Source organism: Macrosteles quadrilineatus, unplaced genomic scaffold (assembly GCF_028750875.1).
Source record: "Macrosteles quadrilineatus isolate MER2022 unplaced genomic scaffold, UCM_ALF_1.0 Scaffold_1__1_contigs__length_201487025, whole genome shotgun sequence".
Classification (NCBI taxonomy): Eukaryota; Metazoa; Arthropoda; class Insecta; order Hemiptera; family Cicadellidae; genus Macrosteles; species Macrosteles quadrilineatus.
The window spans coordinates 119,785,308-119,807,306 of NW_026542594.1; the positions used below are offsets into that span (position 1 = coordinate 119,785,308).

General features: G+C 34.2%; 2 protein-coding genes across 3 annotated transcripts in view; both read right to left on the minus strand.

Annotated features, from left to right (window-relative positions):
• The window catches only part of LOC128983943 (erythroid differentiation-related factor 1), a 179,413-nt gene extending 175,296 nt beyond the window's left edge, over nt 1–4,117 (minus strand). For both annotated transcript variants that reach the window (XM_054403223.1, XM_054403228.1), the window contains exon 1: nt 3,966–4,117. In XM_054403223.1, coding sequence (XP_054259198.1) covers nt 3,966–3,986 — 21 coding nt within the window. In that variant the 5' untranslated portion in view covers nt 3,987–4,117. The remainder of the gene's footprint in view (nt 1–3,965) is intronic.
• A 16,394-nt stretch (nt 4,118–20,511) lies between these two features.
• LOC129000172 (uncharacterized) lies at nt 20,512–21,570 on the minus strand. The gene has a single exon (XM_054427118.1). It carries the CDS (start codon nt 21,568–21,570, stop codon nt 20,512–20,514), a length of 1,059 nt encoding a protein of 352 aa, XP_054283093.1.
• Between the last annotated feature and the right edge of the window lie 429 nt (nt 21,571–21,999).

Below are 21,999 nucleotides of genomic sequence, written 5' to 3' on the forward strand. Positions count from 1 at the left end.
ACATCTGCCTTCACACGTCTGCATCAGGTCGACTGTCTTTACCTGGATTTTGCTAAGGCGTTCGATCGAGTTAGCCATCTTCACCTCATTGCTAAGCTCGAAGCTCTCGGTATCGCTGGCCCTCTTCTTGCTTGGATTCTGAGCTACCTTACGGGAAGAACCTTACGTGTGAAATTTGCTTCATATTGCTCTAGGTCTACGGTACAAGTGACATCGGGTGTGCCTCAGGGTTCCTTATTAGGACCTTTCTTGTTCTGTATATTTATTAACGATATTGCAAAGCCTCTTGCATGCAAGTTCCTGATTTTTGCTGACGATGTTAAAGTTTTCACCGAGGTCACATCCACCCAACAACAAATTGAGCTCCAACAAGATCTGATGAAAATTGAAAATTGGTGTTTGGATAATTCCATGCAACTGAATGCAAAAAAATGTCAGGTGATGACTTTTGGAAGAACCAAAACGCTGCTGTCCTTCAACTACTATCTTCACGGTGCGCAACTGGATAGGACCCTATCGATTAAGGATCTTGGAGTTTATCTCACACCTTGCTTGGATCCTGGACTTCACATTGCGAAAATCTGTTCCAAAGCTAATTCTGTTCTTGGGTTGATAGCCCGGTCTTCTAGAGGTTCTCTATCTACAGCATCAGTGAAGGTCTTGTACAACTCTCTTGTCCGTCCCATCTTGGAGTATGCTTCTCCTGTGTGGTCTCCTTATCAGGTTGGCCACTGTAACTCCCTGAACATGGTCCAGAGGCGCTTTCTCCGGCTGCTTGGTGTAAGAGATGGCATTAACTACCTCGACGTGAACGTCCACTTGATTGCAGTAGACCACGGTGTGCTTTCACTTACATCACGAAGAGCCGCTTTTGATCTTCTACTACTCTTCAAGATCATCAATGGTCAGGTGGACAGTCCTGAACTTCTTGAACTGATTAACTTTCATGTCCCAGTCTCCACCCGGAGATCTCGACCCTTCTCCAAGCATCACCAGCCAACTGCCTACGCTTACCATAGCACAGTTCCCCGTTTACTTCGTCTGGGAAATGCAGCTCAACTGGAGTTCTTCGGGCCTTCCTTGCCACTCTTAAGGAGAGTAGTGTTTAAGTGGGCTGCTGACCAGATCCAGCTTTAGTCTTTGTGCTTTTGGTGGTGCCTCTAGAGGGCCACACTTCAAGTGCCACATGTGCAGTGAAGTGAGTGTGTTTTTGGTGGTGCCTCTAAAGGGCCACACAATCAGTGAGAGGAAGTGCCAACTGCCAAGCAATATTATTCTGTCAATTCAAGTTTTTCTTTTTGTCTGAGATTTATCACTGTATCGTTTTCATTCTTACTATTTTAATCCCTGTTAAATTTTTTTAAATCTTTATCAATTGTTGTTACTCCTTGTTGTTGTTTTTTATAGTTTTTAATGATATATTCCTTTCAATTATTTGTGTTATTTCTATTGTTGATTGATTATCTTCTCGAATATTAATATCTTGTAATATAATAATTTGTAATATAACGGGATTGTTATTTATTTATATTGTTATGTATTATTGTTATTTATTTTTATTGTTATTTATTGTTGATTTTTTTATCGATTGTCTTATTGATTTTGTGTTTAAACTGGAAACTGTTTTTCGCTCATTTTCAAATGTCGTTGGTTTGTATGTATAACGCACAATGTATAATGTAATCTTGTTAAACCCACTTGTAAAATGGTGTTTGCCGTTTAATAAAAATGAAATGAAATGAAATACATATTTTAATCATATTTTGTAAGAAATTCACTCAAGTTCACTTATAGCTAGTTAAGGCCTACGTAAAATATTCCTCTAACTGTCTTGGGGGCTCTGTCCTGTTTGTTTTTAGCAAATTGAATTAGAAATGCCTATAATAAACCTTTTTGACAGAATTAATAAAGTCTGCTTTTAGTAGCCTAAGCTACTATGGTCTAAGGTACAACCTATGAGCTAGGTCCAAGGTACAACACCTGGGCATTTTGTAAAAACTTGGTTCTAGACTATTCTAGGTTAGGATTAACAAGGTGTGAATCATATGAAACTGTAGCTGAGTTGTTGGTTTATAGCATCAAATTGCCACCTGAGATAAACAATCATTAAATCTAACATAATAAAAGAAAATTAAAAGTTGAATATAGGCTACTTACTTTTTCCTTGTAAAAACTTGTTTTAGTTTTCTTGTCAAAAGGACACATTCAATTCCAACTTGAACACATTAGGATAGACCTCTGGTGGCTAAAGCATAAACTAAGGGTACAAGTTCTTCCCTTTGCTCAACAGATAGTGCCAGAATGAGCATAGGTTCAAGGTACATATAGGTCCAAGGTACAACACCTTCCCCGACATCGGTTTAACCGGACTACTCGGCGGATATGACATCTCTTTAACCGGACATTTTTTATCAGCACATTGGTTTAACCAGACTAGATCGGCAGGAAGTCATGTTCGTAGAAGTCAATGCCTACATTGGTTTGAGCCTAGCTGTGGAGTACTGCAACAATCATGACCTTGTTTTCAACGCCTCAAAAACCAAGCTAGTTTCATTTGGCAACAAAAAAAGTTTTGTCTGCTGTATTCATGACATTGACTCTGTTAGCTCTGTAAGACATCTAGGTGTCATCATTGACGAACATCTCGCTTGGGACGAACACATTGAAGCACTCTGCCATAAGCTAAGCACCGCAATTTTTGCACTGAGAAGAACAATGGCTGTGAGCACAGAAGAGGGGGCACAACAGCATACTATGCCCTTCGTGAGAGTATTCTCTGTTATGGCATTGTGGTGTGGGGTGGATCGTCGGCACAGAACCTTAACAGAGTTCTAATCATGCAAAAGAGGGCTGTTCGAACCCTGACTGGCATTGAGACAACAGATAGTTGCAGACCAGAGTTTAGGAGGTTAAAAATCCTGACCGTAGTCAACCTCTTCATACTACGGACTCTTACCATTGTCGACTCTTCCCGGGCCTGTCGTCATCAGGAGGTGCACTCATACAACACAAGACGAAGAAATGATTACAACCTTCCTGCTCTCAACACAAGGCTCTATGAAGAGAAACGCTCATACATGCGTGCCAAGTTTTTTAACGTCCTTCCCGTCCACTTGAAGTCTCTTCAACCCAGAAAACTGAAGAAAGAACTAAAGTGCTGGCTGTTACATAGACCATTTTATAGTCTGGATGAGTATTTGTCTTGGCAAGAGCTTGAATAAATCATGTCTTCACTGCAAGAACTCTGATCAACTATTTTTTATTCTTAAAAAATAACAATTTGTGTTGACTTTTATATAACAACTGTATTGACGCCCTTTCAATCTTAAAGATTGCAAATAAAGTATTCTTGTATCTTGTATCTTGAAGTGGGCAATACTGAAACGACTGTTCTCGTGGAAAAGATTTGAGACCAGTGATGACGTGGCTAAATACAATGCTCTCCTAAAAATATGTCGAATATCACAGTAAACAGTCCATTTTAAGTAACGAGTCTTTAGGGACGTTGGTATAACCGGAAAACTTGTTATCCGGACTGGCCTCGGTCCCGAGGAGTCCGGATAAGAGGGAGTCTAGGCTTCTGTACGGTAAGTAGTTAGATAATTTGTAAAAGTGAAGAGCAAAATGTACGCTAATAAGTTACGGATTAAAAATACCAATTGAAAATATAGATTAATAGGCCTAATCAATACTGGAAGCCTAACTTATTTTAACTTTATCAATAATAAAATAAAACTGTCATAACCTAACCTAAATAGAGCTAACTTAACCAAACTTAATGATAATGAAAAAATCTAATGAACATTTACCAATCGAATTGTTAGTTTCAATCGATATTAGAGAAGCCCATTTAAGAAACTGTGTAACCACAGTCAGTTAGGCCTAAAATTCACAAGGTTGGATTTTCCTTGTAGTTTAAATTTGAGGTTAAGAAGTAAAAAATTAGTAATAAGCTTTAGGCCCACCTGAAGGTCTTGATTTTCCATGATTTGTACCTTCCAGACTGATTATATCCTACTACTCACTATCTATAGCCTATTTTAACTCGTTTCTATTCTACAGGTTGGCAAAAACGTAATCCTTATCAATCATCACATCACTCGCTATCATTTCATTACCTAACCTATACGATCGTGAAGACAGCTATCGCCGGCTAACGGCGGGCGGAGAATTCCACACCCCCACTACCCTACCTGTGTACAATCTAATACAACAGTAATAGACCTCAACTGTGTTAAAAATGTTAAAACCTTAATTTAAACGATATAACACATGTTGTAACGTTTTCCGGCACATTTTCACAAATGAAATGGGGGGAAATACTTAAATTCATAACATATAAAATAATATATACATAAAATCTTAAGTAAATTTGAGTCTGAAATCCAGCGCTCGGCGTACTAAGAATGTTCGGACAAACATTTACCTATGTTGTGACGGTATTCCCCAAAATTTTATCATTTTAATTTGAAGTATACACTTGAATGTACAACATATTAAAAAATCATTAAAATCTAAACATATATATTTAGGTTAATTTTAGCTTAAAGTCCAGCTAACGAATTAGCGCTCAGCGTACTAAGAATGTTCGGACGAACATTTACCTATGTTAAGACGATATTCCCCAAAATTTTATCATTTTAAATTAAAGTATACACTTGAATGTACAACATATTAAAAAATCATTCAATTCTAAACATATATATTTAGGTTAATTTTAGCCTAAAGTCTAGCTAACGAATTTGTTCTCAGCGTCCTAATAATGTTCGGACAAACATTTACCTGTGTTGTGACGATATTCCCCAAAATTTTATCATTTTAAATTAAAGTATACACTTAAATGTAGCACATATTAAAAAATCATTCAATTCTAAACATATATATTTAGGTTAATTTTAGTTTAAAGTCCAGCTAACGAATTAGCGCTCAGCGTACTAAGAATGTTCGGACGAACATTTACCTATGTTAAGACGATATTCCCCAACATTTTATCATTTTAAATTAAAGTATACACTTGGATGTACAACATATTAAAAAATCATTCAATTCTAAACATATATATTTAGGTTAATTTTAGCCTAAAGTCTAGCTAACGAATTTGTTCTCAGCGTCCTAATAATGTTCGGACAAACATTTACCTATGTTGTGACGATATTCCCCAAAATTTTATCATTTTAAATTAAAGTATACACTTGGATGGACAACATATTAAAAAATCATTCAATTCTAAACATATATATTTAGGTTAATTTTAGCCTAAAGTCTAGCTAACGAACTTGTTCTCAGCGTACTAATAATGTTCGGACGAACATTTACCTATGTTGTGACTGTATTCCCCAAAATTTTATCATTTTAAATTAAAGTATACACTTGGATGTACAACATATTAAAAAATCATTCAATTCTAAACATATATATTTAGGTTAATTTTAGCCTAAAGTCTAGCTAACGAATTTGTTCTCAGCGTCCTAATAGTGTTCGGACAAACATTTACTTGGTTCGTGAAGACAGCTATCGCCGGCTAACGGCGGGCGGAGAATTCCACACCCCCACTACCCTACCTGTGTACAATCTAATACAACAGTAATAGACCTCAACTGTGTTAAAAATGTTAAAACCTTAATTTAAACGATATAACACATGTTGTAACGTTTTCCGGCACATTTTCACAAATGAAATGGGGGGAAATACTTAAATTCATAACATATAAAATAATATATACATAAAATCTTAAGTAAATTTGAGTCTGAAATCCAGCGCTCGGCGTACTAAGAATGTTCGGACAAACATTTACCTATGTTGTGACGGTATTCCCCAAAATTTTATCATTTTAATTTGAAGTATACACTTGAATGTACAACATATTAAAAAATCATTAAAATCTAAACATATATATTTAGGTTAATTTTAGCTTAAAGTCCAGCTAACGAATTAGCGCTCAGCGTACTAAGAATGTTCGGACGAACATTTACCTATGTTAAGACGATATTCCCCAAAATTTTATCATTTTAAATTAAAGTATACACTTGAATGTACAACATATTAAAAAATCATTCAATTCTAAACATATATATTTAGGTTAATTTTAGCCTAAAGTCTAGCTAACGAATTTGTTCTCAGCGTCCTAATAATGTTCGGACAAACATTTACCTGTGTTGTGACGATATTCCCCAAAATTTTATCATTTTAAATTAAAGTATACACTTAAATGTAGCACATATTAAAAAATCATTCAATTCTAAACATATATATTTAGGTTAATTTTAGTTTAAAGTCCAGCTAACGAATTAGCGCTCAGCGTACTAAGAATGTTCGGACGAACATTTACCTATGTTAAGACGATATTCCCCAACATTTTATCATTTTAAATTAAAGTATACACTTGGATGTACAACATATTAAAAAATCATTCAATTCTAAACATATATATTTAGGTTAATTTTAGCCTAAAGTCTAGCTAACGAATTTGTTCTCAGCGTCCTAATAATGTTCGGACAAACATTTACCTATGTTGTGACGATATTCCCCAACATTTTATCATTTTAAATTAAAGTATACACTTGGATGTACAACATATTAAAAAATCATTCAATTCTAAACATATATATTTAGGTTAATTTTAGCCTAAAGTCTAGCTAACGAATTTGTTCTCAGCGTCCTAATAATGTTCGGACGAACATTTACCTATGTTGTGACGGTATTCCCCAAAATTTTATCATGTTAAATTAAAGTATACACTTGGATGTACAACATATTAAAAAATCATTCAATTCTAAACATATATATTTAGGTTAATTTTAGCCTAAAGTCTAGCTAACGAATTTGTTCTCAGCGTCCTAATAATGTTCGGACAAACATTTACCTATGTTGTGACGATATTCCCCAAAATTTTATCATTTTAAATTAAAGTATACACTCAGATATACAACATATTAAAAAATCATTCAATTCTAAACATATATATTTAGGTTAATTTTAGCCTAAAGTCTAGCTAACGAATTTGTTCTCAGCGTCCTAATAATGTTCGGACAAACATTTACCTATGTTGTGACGGTATTCCCCAAAATTTTATCATTTTAAATTAAAGTATACACTTAAATGTAGCACATATTAAAAAATCATTAAAATCTAAACATATATATTTAGGTTAATTTTAGCTTAAAGTCCAGCTAACGAATTAGCGCTCAGCGTACTAAGAATGTTCGGACGAACATTTACCTATGTTAAGACGATATTCCCAAAAATTTATCATTTTAAATTAAAGTATACACTTAAATGTAGCACATATTAAAAAATCATTCAATTCTAAACATATATATTTAGGTTAATTTTAGCTTAAAGTCCAGCTAACGAATTAGCGCTCAGCGTACTAAGAATGTTCGGGCGAACATTTACCTATGTTAAGACGATATTCCCCAACATTTTATCATTTTAAATTAAAGAATACACTTGGATGTACAACATATTAAAAAATCATTCAATTCTAAACATATATATTTAGGTTAATTTTAGCCTAAAATCTAGCTAACGAATTTGTTCTCAGCGTCCTAATAATGTTCGGACAAACATTTACCTATGTTGTGACGATATTCCCCAACATTTTATCATTTTAAATTAAAGTATACACTTGGATGTACAACATATTAAAAAATCATTCAATTCTAAACATATATATTTAGGTTAATTTTAGCCTAAAGTCTAGCTAACGAATTTGTTCTCAGCGTCCTAATAATGTTCGGACGAACATTTACCTATGTTGTGACGGTATTCCCCAAAATTTTATCATTTTAAATTAAAGTATACACTTGGATGTACAACATATTAAAAAATCATTCAATTCTAAACATATATATTTAGGTTAATTTTAGCCTAAAGTTTAGCTAACGAATTTGTTCTCAGCGTCCTAATAATGTTCGGACAAACATTTACCTATGTTGTGACGATATTCCCCAAAATTTTATCATTTTAAATTAAAGAATACACTCAGATATACAACATATTAAAAAATCATTCAATTCTAAACATATATATTTAGGTTAATTTTAGCCTAAAGTCTAGCTAACGAATTTGTTCTCAGCGTCCTAATAATGTTCGGACAAACATTTACCTATGCTGTGACGGTATTCCCCAAAATTTTATCATTTTAAATTAAAGTATACACTTAAATGTAGCACATATTAAAAAATCATTCAATTCTAAACATATATATTTAGGTTAATTTTAGCCTAAAGTCTAGCTAACGAATTTGTTCTCAGCGTCATAATAATGTTCGGACAAACATTTACCTATGTTGTGACGGTATTCCCCAAAATTTTATCATTTTAAATTAAAGTATACACTTAAATGTAGCACATATTAAAAAATCATTCAATTCTAAACATATATATTTAGGTTAATTTTAGCTTAAAATCCAGCTAACAAGTTCGTTAGCTAGACTTTAGGCTAAAATTAACCTAAATATATATGTTTAGAATTGAATGATTTTTTAATATGTTGTACATCCAAGTGTATACTTTAATTTAAAATGATAAAAGTTTGGTGAATATCGTCACAACATAGGTAAATTTTTGTCCGAACATTATTAGGACACTGAGAACAAGTTCGTTAGCTAGACTTTAGGCTAAAATTAACCTAAATATATATGTTTAGATTTTAATGATTTTTTAATATGTTGTACATTCAAGTGTATACTTTAATTTAAAATGATAAAATTTTGGGGAATATCGTCACAACATTGGTAAATGTTTGTCCGAACATTCTTAGTACGCTGAGCGCTAATTCGTTAGCTGGACTTTAAGCTAAAATTAACCTAAATATATATGTCTAGATTTTAATGATTTTTTAATATGTTGTACATCCAAGTGTATACTTTAATTTAAAATGATAAAATTTTGGGGAATACCGTCACAACATAGGTAAATGTTCGTCCGAACATTATTAGTACGCTGAGAACAAGTTCGTTAGCTAGACTTTAGGCTAAAATTAACCTAAATATATATGTCTAGATTTTAATGATTTTTTAATATGTTGTACATTCAAGTGTATACTTTAATTTAAAATGATAAAATTTTGGGGAATATCGTCACAACATAGGTAAATGTTCGTCCGAACATTATTAGTACGCTGAGAACAAGTTCGTTAGCTAGACTTTAGGCTAAAATTAACCTAAATATATAAGTTTAGAATTGAATGATTTTTTAATATGTTGTACATTTAAGTGTATACTTTAATTTAAAATGATAAAATTTTGGGGAATACCGTCACAACATAGGTAAATGTTCGTCCGAACATTCTTAGTACGCTGAGCGCTAATTCGTTAGCTGGATTTTAAGCTAAAATTAACCTAAATATATATGTTTAGAATTGAATGATTTTTTAATATGTGCTACATTTAAGTGTATACTTTAATTTAAAATGATAAAATTTTGGGGAATACCGTCACAACATAGGTAAATGTTTGTCCGAACATTATTATGACGCTGAGAACAAATTCGTTAGCTAGACTTTAGGCTAAAATTAACCTAAATATATATGTTTAGAATTGAATGAATTTTTAATATGTTGTACATTCAAGTGTATACTTTAATTTAAAATGATAAAATTTTGGGGAATATCGTCTCAACATAGGTAAATGTTCGTCCGAACATTCTTAGTACGCTGAGCGCTAATTCGTTAGCTGGACTTTGAGCTAAAATTAACCTAAATATATATGTTTAGATTTTAATAATTTTTTAATATGTTGTACATTTAAGTGTATATTTTAATTTAAAATGATAAAAGTTTGGGGAATATCGTCACAACATAGGTAAATTTTTGTCCGAACATTATTAGGACACTGAGAACAAGTTTGTTAGCTAGACTTTAGGCTAAAATTAACCTAAATATATATGTTTAGATTTTAATGATTTTTTAATATGTTGTACATTCAAGTGTATACTTTAATTTAAAATGATAAAATTTTGGGGAATATCGTCACAACATAGGTAAATGTTTGTCCGAACATTCTTAGTACGCTGAGCGCTAATTCGTTAGCTGGACTTTAAGCTAAAATTAACCTAAATATATATGTCTAGATTTTAATGATTTTTTAATATGTTGTACATCCAAGTGTATACTTTAATTTAAAATGATAAAATTTTGGGGAATACCGTCACAACATAGGTAAATGTTCGTCCGAACATTATTAGTACGCTGAGAACAAGTTCGTTAGCTAGACTTTAGGCTAAAATTAACCTAAATATATATGTCTAGATTTTAATGATTTTTTAATATGTTGTACATCCAAGTGTATACTTTAATTTAAAATGATAAAATTTTGGGGAATATCGTCACAACATAGGTAAATGTTCGTCCGAACATTATTAGTACGCTGAGAACAAGTTCGTTAGCTAGACTTTAGGCTAAAATTAACCTAAATATATATGTTTAGAATTGAATGATTTTTTAATATGTTGTACATTTAAGTGTATACTTTAATTTAAAATGATAAAATTTTGGGGAATACCGTCACAACATAGGTAAGTGTTCGTCCGAAAACTCTTAGTACGCTGAGAACAAATTCGTTAGCTAGACTTTAGGCTAAAATTAACCTAAATATATATGTTTAGAATTGAATGAATTTTTAATATGTTGTACATTCAAGTGTATACTTTAATTTAAAATGATAAAATTTTGGGGAATACCGTCACAACATAGGTAAGTGTTCGTCCGAACATTCTTAGTACGCTGAGAACAAATTCGTTAGCTAGACTTTAGGCTAAAATTAACCTAAATAAATATGTTTAGAATTAAATGATTTTTTAATATGTTGTACATTCCAGTGTATACTTTAATTTAAAATGATAAAATTTTGGGGAATATCGTCTCAACATAGGTATATGTTCGTCCGAACATTCTTAGTACGCTGAGCGCTAATTCGTTAGCTGGACTTTAAGCTAAAATTAACCTAAATATATATGTTTAGATTTTAATGATTTTTTAATATGTTGTACATTTAAGTGTATACTTTAATTTAAAATGATAAAATTTTGGGGAATATCGTCACAACATAGGTAAATGTTTGTCCGAACTTTCTTAGTACGCTGAGTGCTAATTCGTTAGCTGGACTTCAGGCTGAAATTAACTTAAATATATTATATATGGTTTTTAATAATTCTTTAATATGTATTTAAAACAATAATATTTGGTCGAATATTGTTTCAACATAGTTTTAAGTACGTCCAAACACTCCTTGTATGCTGAGAACATATATATGATAAAATTTATATGTTTCGATTTATTTATACTTTTTGGTGCGTATATGTGCTATATTACATATACACAGTTATTAGTTTTAGTTCGGAAAACTATTAATTATCCATAGAAGGTAAATTCAAATGCGAGGTCTTTTTTTTGTGCATCGACTGTACTGCTCAAACCTAGGCGTTATCTGATTGGTCGAGAGGGCGAAGAGGGGAAATCGTTGTGGGAGGGGGAAAAATGTAGGGTCGACAGCTGGCGATAGCTGTCTTCACGATCGTCTAACCTATACATATTCCCTATTCCCTAATCTTCCCTATCCCCCTCCCTCCCTACCATACCATTCACAACACGAACACACACAGACAGTAGACAGACACAACTACGGTTACGGAATCTCCCGATTCCACCAAACTTTTAAACCGCCGTTAAGCCTTGCTCTAACTGCAGTTAGCTCTTAACTGACGAAATCGGATTTCACCACTCGCCGTTAGCGCTAGTTTAGACTAAACCGTCGTTAGACAATTAACTGCCCAATTTTGACCGGTTAACTTCTTTAATCTTTCGTTAAGTAAATATCAGCTGGCAAGTTTAAAGTTTATATGGAAAGGCGAAATGGTAGAAGAGAATACGGTACGAATTAGCTTTTAAAGCCTCGTTCACACGGGGCGAGTTTACAAGCTACACGCCAGCGTGAAGCCTGGTTTACACGGGTCGAGTATGTCAGACGAGTTTATTCGGCCCAGTTACTAGGCCCAGTTGTTGATTTGTTCAACTCGCCCGGTACTTGACTAGACTGTCTACACGCATTCCAATTTCGAACAGCGACAGTGTAGGCACAGAGAAGTAATTTTTATAATTTCTCTGTGTTCTGTGGTGTATGGTAGGGGACAGCTCACTTACTCTACAGATCATAGACTATACGAGCTTTTTAAATAATATTGAAGGTTCACTGGTTAGGGTTCACTTACTCTACGAATCATTGACACAATGAGCCTCCAAATATGTAATTCTTAAAACACATGGCTCACTTACTCTACAAATCATAGTCTATACGAGCTTCGTAAATAATATTGAAGGTTCACTTGCACTACAGGCTCGTATACTATACGAGCCGATCAAAAATATCAAATAAATTAAGAGGGTTCACTTACTCTACAGATCATAGTGCCTATGAGCCAAGCGTATGAATTCTTGAATAATTCAGGAATAAGCTCGTATAGTATACGAGCCAAAATACTGAATTTAAATAAATTACAGGAGTAGGCTCGTATACTATACGAGCCTATTTCATGATAACTATTACACAAATAGAAGATGGCTCACTTACTCTACAGTTCATTGGCACAATGATCTGTAGAGTAAGTGAACCCTCTACAAATATTATAAGGCTCACTTACTCTACGGTTCATTTAGCTACTCGTCGCGCGGTTTGCAGCGCATCGTTGCAGGCGTGTATGGTAAACCAATACCGCAGTTCTGCCGTTCTGCCTTACTTCTGCCGTTTACTAGTCTTGCAGCGTGAAAGAGAGCTTGTTATGTTAATGCATTGTTGAATTTTTAACTTGTGTACTCGTTGCTAGAAATCAAGCAATTATCAAGTACCGGTATTACAGGAGCTATTTTAAGAGTTATTACAGACTTAATTTTCAATTAATTAAAAAGACTCACGTAAAAGCTTATGCAACTAATGGAATTACTTACTGTGTTATGAACATTTCTATATAATTAAAGTTGTAAATATTTTAAAATTGTTTAGAAGATTGCCTTTTTAGTGTTTTCTACAAACGTGTCTCAACTTATACACATAGACTGGTGGAGTGGTAATTTATATTTCTAATCATTTAACTTTAAATTATGAACGCTTTCAGTCACGTGAAGTTGAATTAATTAAACTGACATTAGTTTTTACCATAAATGATAAACCTTTTGAAATTGACTTAATAGCTTTGTATAGAAACTATAAATATGATTTTTATTTTTTCCGCAATGATTTGCAACGTATTTTGAGTAATTGTAAAAACACAGCTATTATGTTAGGAGATATAAATTTATGCATTTTAGAACAAAATAACAGTGTTATTGATTATTTAAGTATAATGAACTCATTTGGTTTTGAGTCGTTTATAAATGAGCCAACTTGGGGGAGAGAAAATTGGGTAAAGTGTTTAGACCATGTATTCATCAGAAGTAAGACTAATTTAATTTTTCATAGTAATTTAGAAAACTATGACTTTACTGATCATGCTGGAGTTAATGTAAATTGCGTAACAAGTTGTGATAGTGCTTTGAAAGAGGAGTTAAGGCTGTAGATCATTCAATTTTAAAAAGAAGGTTGGCTGAAGTGAGCTGGATGCCAGTGTTTGATTGTGAGGATGTTGATAAATCTCTAACAGTTTTTTACGATATTTATAATAAATGTATTGAGCAATCAAGTTTTTTAAGGCCTATTAACAGTAAAAATAGGCATAGTAAAAATAGTAAAAATTAATAGTAAAAATTGAAGCAGTAAAGGGCTGCATCAAAGTCTTATTGGAATATATTCAAATCTATTATGAGAAAGTCAAAAAATGAACTAACATCTATTAATATAGAAAATAAAATTGTACAGGTTGAGGGTAATGAAAAAATAGTTGTTGACTCATTCAATAACTATTTTACTGGTATGCCGGATAAGCTGATTAGAGAATTGTATGGGCCGGGATTCCCCGCCATGCCGGATATCGGTCTAGCGTGCAGCTCAAGGTTACGTTTATCTGAAATTACTGAGGTAGAATTAGAAAGTTTAATCTTAAGCAAACCAAATAAACAGTCTGTTGGCTTTGATGGTATTTCCATAAATACTATAAAAGAAAATGTTAAGATTTTTGTCCCAATATTACGTCACATTTTTAATTTATGTATAAAGCTAGGTTACTTTCCTTCTAGTCTAAAAACAGCACTCATTGTTCCAGTATATAAGGCAGCTGATCCATTGCAAATGAATAATTACCGACCGATTTCACTTTTAAATACCTTTGCTAAGCTGTTAGAAACTTGTGTGAAAAGCCAATTAGTTAAATATTTTTCAGATAACAATTTATTTTCAAATAATCAATTTGGGTTCATGAAAGGTAAAAATACTGACCTAGCAGTTGAAAGACATAAGCGAGATAGTTAATCATGTTGATGAGCGTAAACCAACAATAGGAGTTTATCTTGACTTTACTCAGGCATTTCACTTAGTTAATCAAGACATATTATTACATAAACTAAAGTTATATGGAATTCAGGGAAATAGTTTTAAGTGGTTTGAGACTTTTTTAAATGAAAGAAAACGGATGGTTAAAATAAAAAACGTTTACTCAGATGTATGTTCTCAAAGGCTTGGCGTCCCTTAAGGGGGAGTGCTTGGACCAATTTTATTCACAATTTATATTAATGACATGTTATCAATGGATTTTAAATCGAAGATATATGCTTTTGCTGATGATACATCTTTAGTATGCAGTGCTAACAATTATGATTTACTGAGGATGAAAATTAATAATGATTTGGACGTAATATCAAATTGGGTGATAAGAAACAAATTAATCGTCAATACTTCTAAATCTAATGCAATGATATTTACTTACAAACCTCATTTGACAGAGTCGTTGAAAGAAGAGATCGATCTACGTTGTCATTTAGTTACTTGTTTTCGTGATTGTTGCTGTACAAAAATTAATTTTGTTGATTCGGTCAAGTATCTTGGCCTTCATATAGATTCAGATTTAAAATGGCATACACATGTTAATCAACTATGTAAAAAACGTAGAAAAATTAACTATAATTTCTTTCATTTGAGACAGTTTATTACTCCTAAACTTCTTAGAACGCTATATTTATCCTGGTTCGAATCTACTCTTAAGTATGGTTTAATTCATTGGGGAGGGACGTTTTCAACAATACTTAAACCAATTGTAATAATGCAAAAACTTACATTAAAAACTATTTGTGGTGTAAAGAAATTTGACTCAGCTGCACCACTGTTTCAGTACTTAGACGTAATGCAGCTAGAGAAGATATATTTATATTCAAATAGCTGTAACCCGCGTGCTTTGTCCCGTTTAACTTCTTAATTTTCAAGATTATCTCGTTCGCATGGCTCAATCACGTCCTGGTTGAAGTTTGTTCGCTACGCTCACTCACCTTTAGGTTGGAGCTCGTTCGCTGCACTAACTTGCCTTCAGGTTAGCTCGTTCGCTACGCTAACTCGCCTCCAGGTTGAAGTTCGTTCGCTACTCTCACTCACCTTTTGGTTGCAAATTAGCTGTTGTCATGAATGTAAAAGAAATAATAGTGCTGCACCCTGTTGGTAATCCTTGTAACTTTAATGCCATTGAACATCATAGAACAGAACCAACTTGTTAAAATTGAAACAGCTGTTAAGATTCAATAATTCCATTTCTCATAAGGTTATCATGGGAAACTCCAGAGCCACTGGGGCGGAGCCCGAAAGGATTTTTGAAATAAGAATATGCCTATATGTTAATCGGGAATGTGAGCTATCATCATGCCAAATTTCAGCCCAATCCGATCAGTATTTTTCGCGTTCACTTGTCACAAACATCCAAACTTTCTCATTTATAATATTAGCATAGATAAAACATACGTTGGTTAGTCTATGATATTAGTAGGAAGTAGGATTTTATGTTATTACTAGCTGTAACCCGCGGGCTTTGCCCCGTTTAACTTCTTAATTTTCAAGATTATCTCGTTCGCATGGCTCAATCACGTCCTGGTTGAAGTTTGTTCGCTACGCTCACTCACCTTTAGGTTGGAGCTCGTTCGCTACGCTCACTCACCTTTAGGATTTGAGCTCGTTCGCTACGCTCACTCACCTTTAGGTTGGAGCTCGTTCGCTACGCTCACTCACCTTTAGGTTGGAGCTCGTTCGCTGCGCTCACTTGCCTTCAGGTTAGCTCGTTCGCTACGCTAACTCGCCTCCAGGTTGAAGTTCGTTCGCTACGCTCACTCACCTTTTGGTTGCAAATTAGCTGTTGTCATAAATGTAAAATAAATAATAGTGCTGCACCCTGTTGGTAATTTTTGTAACTTTAATGCTATTGAACATCACAGAACAGAACCAACTTGTTTAATTGAAACAGCTGTTAAGATTCAATAATTTCATTTCTCATAAGGTTAACATGGGAAACTCCAGAGCCACTGGGGCGGAGCCAAGGCCGCACTGTGCTAGCATACAATCGTTCTTTCACTCTATCAGCTGATGTGAGTGTAAATTTGTTGCCTGTAGGTTGTTCATTGTCTGTAGGTTGAGATCAGTAAATTTTGAGCAGTTGATCTCCCAATGCTTTGTAGCCATAGGGTAATTTGTTTTTTGTATTTGACCAGTGGTCCAAAATAGTTTTCGCGTAAGTTGTAGGGCAGATTGTTGTAGATAGTGTGAGCAACATAGTAGCAATTTGTTGTATAGTAAGTTCTATTTAGTCTCGGCAAATAAATTCCTCCACCTAGTGCATGTCTGGTTCTGTATTCGTGTGTTACTCTTTCAAAAATGTCATTCGAGTGTTTGAATATGTAAATAGTCATGGTTCGAATAAACAATTGTCTGATGTCAAGAACGTTCATTTCATTGAAGAGAGCATCCGAAGGGTAGCGCCGATTCCTGCCTAAGGCTGCTTTTATTATCGCTTTTTGGGTGATAATTAATGGCTTTAAAATATAACCATATGCACAGCCCCAGGCTATTATTCCTCCGTCAAGTAGGGACTGCACGTAAGCAAAATATGCAATTCTGATTTCTTCAAACTCCAAAATCTGCTGTAACTGGTTAAAAGCATAGATATATTTTCTTAGTTTATTATTTAGATATGATACGTGATCTGCCCATGAAAGTTTATAATCAATAATTACGCCAAGGTATTTATATTTTTGCACTCTATCTATCACTGGACAGTCACAAGCCGGATCAAAATTTGGACAAGGATGAATTTTTAACTCATTGATGAGTGTGTCACCACGATGACTAAAAGCGATTGGCATGAATTTAGTTTTATCTACATTGAGTGTCAAAACATTTTGATCAAACCATTTTTTAATTTTTTAAATACCTCTTTCTGCGAGGTTGAAAACTGTTTCCCAGTCTTTACCTTCAAATAATACTAGAGTGTCATCTGCGAAGAGATAAAACTTCCCTTCAATGTCGATTTTAACTAGATTATTTATATATATTAGAAATAATAAAGGACCAAGGGTACTTCCTTGAACTACACCATAGTCTACTTCAGCTAAATTGCTCTGAACTCCATTTATGACTACAAATTGTTTTCTATCTAAAAAATATGATTTAAACCATGCTAATGAAACGTTTTTTATTCCAATTAACTCCATTTTCTTTAATAGTATTGATCTGTCGACAGAGTCGAAGGCTTTAGCTAAATCAAAAAATACCAGCACGACCTTGTTTCCTTTATTGACAGCTAAATTAATATCTTTGTTAACTTCAAACAAGGCGTCAGAGATATTCTTCGATTTCCTAAATCCAAATTGACGTGAAGTTAAAATGTTATAATGATTAAGGTAATTAGTTAACTGGTCTTTAATTATTTTTTCCAAAACCTTGGTAAATACACTCAGCAATGAGATCGGCCTAAAGTTCGAAGTCTTAGAGCAGTCTCCTGACTTGAATAGAGGAACAACCTTAGCGATTTTGTAGGCGTCGGGGTAAACTCCCCTCCGGATACTCATGTTAGTGATGTGTAAAAGTGGCTGTTTTATTGAATCCCAGTTGTCCTTGAGTAAATCAGCTGATACACAATCATACCCTGGAGCTGAGCCTCCTCTCAGTCTGGTGACGTAGCCGTACAGTTCATGTTCAGTAACAGTGTGCAGTGCGAGGACAGAGTCAACAGCATAGTCAGAGTCGTGTACCACAGGTGGACCACTCGAATCAATTCTAGCTGCCATGTTTGAACCAACTTGGGTAAAATAGGCGTTGAATTCGTTGGCCACCAGCGGTCTCATATCGTCGTCAGTTTTTGCGTATGGTTTGTTTAATGTGAATTGAGAAAGTGGGAAAATGTCATGTTTAGTGCTTCTACCCGCCAATTCATTTAAAACCCCCCAAAACTTTTTCGGATTATCTTTATACCCCAAAATTTTTTCCCTATAATATTTATTTTTGGTTTCCCTAATATTTTTATTTAGTTCATTTTTTAATCTTTTGAAATTATCAATCAAAACTGTATTAAAAGGTTGTTTTTTAATCTGTTTACTAAGTTTATCTCTTTCTCTAATTTTAATAACCAGGTCATGTGTGATCCATGGCTTTAATTTCCTGAGTTTAGAGTTTGGTTTTTTAATAGTTTTTGTTGACATGCTAACAAGATCTTGAATTTTTGAAATCATGATATTTGAACATGTATTTGTGTCATTTGCCTGTACAATGTCTGTCCAGTCGCATTCTTTTATGTGTGTACTCAGTTCCGTTTTGTCTATGTAGGTGTGAAGTTCCTGTAATGTATGTTCTGTTTTGTTGGAGAAGTTAATCTGTAGACAAACACTGTAATGGTCAGTTATCTCAGTCTTCGCAACAGCAGTTCGTAGTGCAGTAAAGTCGTGGTGACTTATAAAAATATGGTCAATGGATGTCTTACTATCGCCTACCTCTCTAGTCGGTACATTTATACCATTCATAAAACCATATTCATACAAGACATCCAAATAACGCTCTGTCTTGTTGTCAGTTTCCAGCAGATTCGCATTGATGTCACCTATTAAAAAATAGGTTTTTTGATTGTTTTTGTTTTCGTAGTATTTTTCGAGAGCGTAAGTAAAATTGTCCAAGTCACTGTCGTGAGTCCTGTACACAGATAGCAGATTACACCGCTTATCTTGATAAACAAAGTCTAAGGTCAACCCGTACACGTCGCCCAGCTCCAGTTCATTACATTCACACACATTCACTCTCTCACTCACATACATCAAAACCCCATCATTTTGATTTTTCCCTTTAGTAGTGCGAAACATTTTATACCCCTCTAAATGCATCCCCTCCCCAACACCCCCATACCACGTTTCCCCCAGCGCAATAATATCAAACTTTAAAACTACCGATTGAAGCAAGATAAGAAGTAACTCAAAGTTTTTATTGTAACTTCGAATATTCATGTAGAAAATGTTTAAAAAGCTTTTATCTTTGCTAAAAGCTAATCCTATGTCATTTAAGTATTCTATTGTTGTACACTCAATGTGCCTGTAGCTGTCGCTAAAGACATTAATATCGTCCATGAAGTAAAAGTAAAATAATTGTATGCGAATTGTAGGAAAAAAAAAGTATGAGATTTATTATTTTCCGAGAAAAACAAAACAAACAAAAACAACCCACTGTGCGGATCCTGCAGCCGCTACAATAACAAATTCTGTACTAAAGATGAATCATAATGAGAACTAAAACAATAATATTTCCCTCATTGCGAATCATAAAAAATCAATAACACTTGTAATTTTACATAAGCCTACAGTTAATAAGAATGAACAATAATTAAAACTAGATAACCTGTGAGAAAACCTTGTCATTTGTACCAGAAAGTGTGTTATAATAAAAAGGTTCATAAAAATTTTTTACTCTTATACGTAACGGTTCATACATCTTTGTTATAATAAATTAAAGATAAATAATTTTACTGATTAATGTGATGAGGAAAATTTAATTACTTTTGCAAAATTAACATGACTTATAAACTAACAACATTATAATAATTGAAACATTATAATAATTGAAACATTAATGTGTTTCACTTCAATTATGGATAACCAACACAATAAAAATAAAGTACATTTTCACAAAAAATAATACATCTTGAACATAGTAACTTTTTTATGACAATAGAACGTGAATTTTTGATTTATGTTTAAGATGATTGGTGATATTAAATTATTATCATATATATAGTATTATAAAGGTCTAGTCTGGTTTAAAGTAGTATTATTAAAACTGATAGGAAATATCCTGTTTCAGCAAATTATGGTGCTTCAAATATTATTTTATCATATAATGAACGTTATTACTCTTAATGGGAAAAAGTTTGCAATTTATGGTCAAATATTTTTACTTTAGCTTATTAAAATATGACATCAAGTTACTTGACAGCTCATGAAAGAATGATATTTGTTAATTTAAAATAATTTACCTAACCATGAAACACATTATAAAAATCTAAAGAGCAAATTAAAAATACCTATGTATCTTATAGGCTGAGTGCATTATTCAACCCATTAACTGCATAATGATTACGATGAAGCATTGTCCGTGTTGGAGCCGCTGTTGCCGCGCTGATTGACACCTCCGCTGAGCTGTCGCTGGGCCGTTGGTTGAGCCGTTGGTTGAGCCGTAGACTGAGCCGCTGGTTGAGCCGCTATCACCTTGACGTCCTCGGGGCTCCTCACACGTGCTGGTTTCCCATCTGCCGTCTTCCTCACCAGGATCTTGCCTTCTTTGACCCATGCATACGCTAGTTTCTTCTCCTTGACGAGCTTTTTGGCGCAGTTTAGAGTTTCTTTGGCATGGCCTGTGAGATGTTCGTTGATAAATATTGGTGTATCAGGAAAGCTCGGATGCACCATTTTAGCGGTTAGGTCGATTTCTTTAGCCGCAAGTAGCCACGTCATCCTGGAAGTTCTGCGGGTGAACTTTACGATGATATTAGGATGTTTCTGGCGGGTTGAAGGCACCCGATGCGCTATTGAAATGTCTTCATACTTCCAGGGCGTACCGATGGTGTTAGCAACTGCCTTTAGAACGGCATACACGTCTTCATTCTTGGTTAAAGGCACCCCTACGACCTCCAGGTTGTCAATCCGGCTGTACTGCTGTAAGTCTTGTAGCTGCTCCGTCACTGAGTCTACTTGTTTAGACAGGTCGTCGCAACGTGATTTGAGATCCACACATTCTTGTTTCAATAAGATGTTTTCTGATTTTAGGCCACTTAACGATGACGTAATTGTTTCTTGCCATGTATTTATTCGTTCATTGATTACGTCAAGTTTTTCACAAATCGAGTCATTAATTTTCCCTTCTAAACCAGAAAGTTTCTGATCAAGGGTGTCACTAAACTTGGCGTGTAAGCTGTTAATTGCTTTGAGGACAGTAGAATCTTCGGTATCACTTACACTTGACATTGATGCTGTCTCCTTATTAAACTTGCCACACTTGAACGGACGGTTACGGGTCTTCCTCTTCAGGTCAGGTCCCGCACACTGCACGTGCATCACGTCACTGCACTCCACGCACGATATTACGTCGGACGAGTTCTCGTTGCACTCAACGTTGCACTTACAACACTCCGTCATGTCCCAAATACGTTATTACAAATGTTGAATGTTACCGTACTAAAGGTACTGTATAATGGTAAGCAGCGAGGCACGCAGGACCGGGCGAGCGAGTGGGTTAACTGATAACGAGGTCCTTCCTCATCGACTGCTAGATAACGACTCAATGTCTACTTGCAGAACCCAAATGTGTTATATGTAAAGTTGATGTCTTCTTACAGTATCCGAAGTCAATGGTCTATCCGGTTCTAATAAATTAAATGTCTACTTGAAGTATCTAATGTCAATGGCACATTTGGTTCACGCAAATGAAATGTCTACTTGCAGTATTTAAAGTCGATGGTTCATCTGGTTCTCATAAATTACATGTCTACTTGCAGTATCTAAAGTCAATGGCACGTCTGGTTCAAGTTAATGGAATGTCTACTTGCAGTACCTATCCAAAGTCAA